At 32.1% G+C, this 3662-nt stretch overlaps 1 protein-coding gene across 1 annotated transcript; it reads right to left on the reverse strand.

Annotated features, from left to right (window-relative positions):
• LOC109228096 (NAC domain-containing protein 55-like) lies at positions 1–2578 on the reverse strand. The gene is made up of 3 exons (XM_019393271.1): positions 2395–2578; positions 1323–1609; positions 1–711 (listed from the first exon to the last, which is right to left on the reverse strand). Exons 1-3 carry the CDS (start codon positions 2576–2578, stop codon positions 1–3), a joined length of 1182 nt encoding a protein of 393 aa, XP_019248816.1.

Here is a 3662-nt window from a genome sequence, read left to right on the forward strand (position 1 = left end):
TTAAAAAAGTGTCTTAGGTTGTGTTTGGTCAAGATCAAAATCTAATAAATCCATATAGTTGCTGAAATCATCCATTGGTGGCATGTCTGGCAATCCGTCCCAAAATTCTTCAGAAGGTGGCCAACAATCATTTTCTGGAACAAGAGGAATAGATTCATCTCCTCTCATATGTTGAGAAGTAGAGCACTCTAATTTTGGATCATTAAAAGCATTTCCTTCATTTTTCACGAGACGACGATGCCCTGAATTAATATTTTGTTCTCCACTCAAATAAACATCACGTGGAAATACACTGGATATGTTGTTGTTGTTGTTGTTGTTGTTGTTGTTACTCAAATAAACATTCTGATCTCCTGTAACATGTGTATGCTGCACCACTTGATGAGGATGATTATCTACTATAGGATTTGCCATTATAGTTGACATAATATCAGCTGATGAAGTCTTTGTTTGGTCAAAATCACTAGCAGCAGTAGCTTGTAATTCATGGCCATTATACAAATAATTCGACTTCATGCCTACATTTTGAGGATCATGAGACGTGATAATTGTTTTATTGGTCTTGAATTTTCGCTTTGTTGATCGAAGTGGTTCACCATTGTTATGGTTCATCACTTGTTTGGGCTCAATCAAAGAATTTACCATATCCAATTGTTCGTTTCCTTTCCTCTTTTCCCTATCATGAATTCTGCATACTATAAAATCGTTGAACTGCACACAACACAAAGTGAACATAACCATGTAGTATATGATATTTTGGATATATATGAATATACTATATGTAAAACATATAACATGTCTATTTGATAGTTGGTACTTGGTACTACTATATGTTCATGAAATTTAATGCTATTATTATCAAGTCTTTCGTTTTGTGAAAAGTAAGCAAAGATTGACATAATTAAGAGGTAAAAAAATATATTGAATAAGAATACTCATCTTGGAAAAAACTATCTTATACAATCGTTAGTCCACCTCAACACCATCATGGATAATAAATAATGAAATTAAACTACATACACTGATAGTGTAAAAATATTTATATTATTTGTGCAGTTTAACTGAATTAACGGACTGCTATTCTATTTTTACTTATTGTTAGTGAAGAAAATATATACTATGTTATTATAGGTCAACTTAAACAACAATGTAAAAATTTATACACTATAGTGCAAAAACTTAAGCTTGTTGAATAGTACAGTCAAATCTCTCTATAACAGCATCGTTTGCTCCAAATATTTTTGGATATTATAGCGAAGTACTGTTATAGAGAATATTTATTATATAGGAATGTTGTTATAGAGAGGTCTGACTGATCATACCTTTTCTTCTGAAGCGTGCCGAGGAAAGAGACTCTTATTTAGTTCAAGCTCATGCATTATCCAATTTGTCTTGATATCGTTTTGGCCCTTTGGGGTTTTTAGATAGTAAACAAGTACGTTCTTTTTGCCAAACTGCAAGTTACCAGCAACAAATATAGGAGTGAGTTTGCTGGTAATTTTCCAATATCCTTTTCCATCCCTGGTACTTCGATCAGTCTTAAATCCATTTGGATATTTTCGTTCTCTCCTTGTGAAAAAATAGGTATACTTCTCTTCCGTGTCCATTCCTAAAGTTATAATGACAAAACCATTAACTAAAGCAACAAATATTGACTATTTTAGAGATGAGTTTAACTTTCGTGTACAACAATAACAACCCAGTAAAATCCCACAAATGGGGTGTGGGAAGGACAGAGTGTACACCGACCTTACCCCTACCCCGAGGGGGTAGAGAGACTGTTTTCGGTAGACCCCCGGCTCAAGAAGACGAAAAAAGAGACAATATATAAGTACTATATATTTTAATATTTACTAAAACCATATATATATATATATATATATGCGAGCCAAAATAGTAGAGGTGCAAGTATGACAGGACATGATCACAATTTAAATAAAAATAGATAGGCGGAATATGGAAATCAGTTAATCAGCGTAAGGACGAAAAGAGACATCCTACAATTCACAGAAGAACGCATACTATGAAAAAGAGTATATTATGCCACATAAATAAGAAGAGACCGAAAAGGGAAAAGTGGTCCAATTTACACAAAATCTAAGTTAACTATCGATGCAACAACTAAAGCAACAACTATGATTATTTCACGATGATTAGAATGAACAATATTACGATAAAAGAATTTAAGTTTTGTTCACCGTCTTAAAAAATAAAAGTGATATCCCCTAGTGACGTAACATAGAATTTTGTGCAAACAGTATCGATCATTATCACAATTCAACTTATTGTATAGGAGTTTTGGACGCGCTAGGGTTTTAATACTTAGTTTCTAGGTCGATACAACTTGCATAAAATCTAAGTACGTCACTGTAACTGTAACTATCAAAGCCATACCTGGAAGCTGAAAAGGGTTGCGTTCGTAGATGTCGGCGTCCTGTATTAGTCCAGGCGGTATAGATTCTCCTTTCACCTTCCAAAGTAAATACAGTAGCAGCTGTTGATCGTTTGGAACAAACCTGTAACCTAGTGGGTATTGTTCCATGTATTGATGAGAGCCTTCTTCTTTTTCTTCAGACATGGCCTGGTTTCTTTGTTTCTATGTGTAAAGTTGCCCTAGCTAATTGGTAATTTCCTGATAGATGATATTATTTCTATTTTTTTTTTGTTAGGATAGTTTGATAACTAGTGATGCGTACATGCTTTATATATTTGCGTACAAACTTTAGGCAAATATTATTTGATGTGTTTTAGTAGATTTAGGAATCCTATCTACGACATATTTTAGTTCTAAATTTTCCTTTCTTTAGATGGTTTAGATTAAATAATTATACACGTGGTAATCTTTTAATTAGTTGATGGTGTGATAAGTTTATCTAATAAATAACTTTGTCCAATGAGAATGCACAAACCTTAATTAAACTCTAGATAGAAATAAAATTATGAAAACCAATTTGTGATTATATTGCAAGTAAGGACAGATGCTAAGGTGGTTTTTATTACCACTGTTACCTTCCGCTGTCATCTCTCTTTTTTTTTTTTTTTTTTTTTTTTTTTTTTTTTTTTTTTTTTCCTTTCTTGACACGCACTCCTCCCTCTCTCTTGCGAAAGTTTCGCTTAATTTCATTAACCTTTTTTATTTAGGAAATAATATCAAATACCTCCTTTACATTAGTATCTTCAGAAAAAAGAGGACAATAATCACCCAGAATATTAAGAGGTAAATAATGGCCTCAAACGTTTTGGATTATAAGTTTTCAAAAGTTAAAAAAAAAAAAAATACAAAAGTATTTTTGAAAATCGAGTAAATTTCTTTTGAAGCAGTATGCATTTAACGTTTTGAATGTATAGACCAGTTAATTTTTTTTTTAAATTATAATGGTATGAGTAACATCTTAAAAGGAACGATCAAATCACATATATTCAATTTTTTAAAACTCTCCGTTAATCAAAATGAAGCTCTGAAGTTAAAAAGAAACCAAAAGAAGTGAAGGAAGCTATAGACTTCCAATTTCTAAGTAATGCATATATACTATTGCGCATTACAATATTTGGAAAATTACTCGTTATAGTCCACTGTAATTAATAATGAAGAAATTTAGAACTGTCAAAATAGACTTCGACAAGTGACAAAAAATTGCACGGCATGTCCCTAACGGGACTGA

This window comes from Nicotiana attenuata, chromosome 6, assembly GCF_001879085.1.
Source record: "Nicotiana attenuata strain UT chromosome 6, NIATTr2, whole genome shotgun sequence".
NCBI lineage: Eukaryota > Viridiplantae > Streptophyta > Magnoliopsida > Solanales > Solanaceae > Nicotiana > Nicotiana attenuata.

What these genes read in the sequence shown, in the direction of transcription:
- LOC109228096 (XM_019393271.1), bottom strand. Translation starts at nt 2,578, where the DNA reads ATGTCTGAAGAAAAAGAAGAAGGCTCTCATCAATACATGGAACAATAC. An exon ending in CAACCCTTTTCAGCTTCCAG is followed by an intron (nt 1,610 to 2,394) that starts GTATGGCTTTGA and finishes TTATAACTTTAG; the next exon opens with GAATGGACACGGAAGAGAAG. An exon ending in GGCACGCTTCAGAAGAAAAG is followed by an intron (nt 712 to 1,322) that starts GTATGATCAGTC and finishes TGTTGTGTGCAG; the next exon opens with TTCAACGATTTTATAGTATG.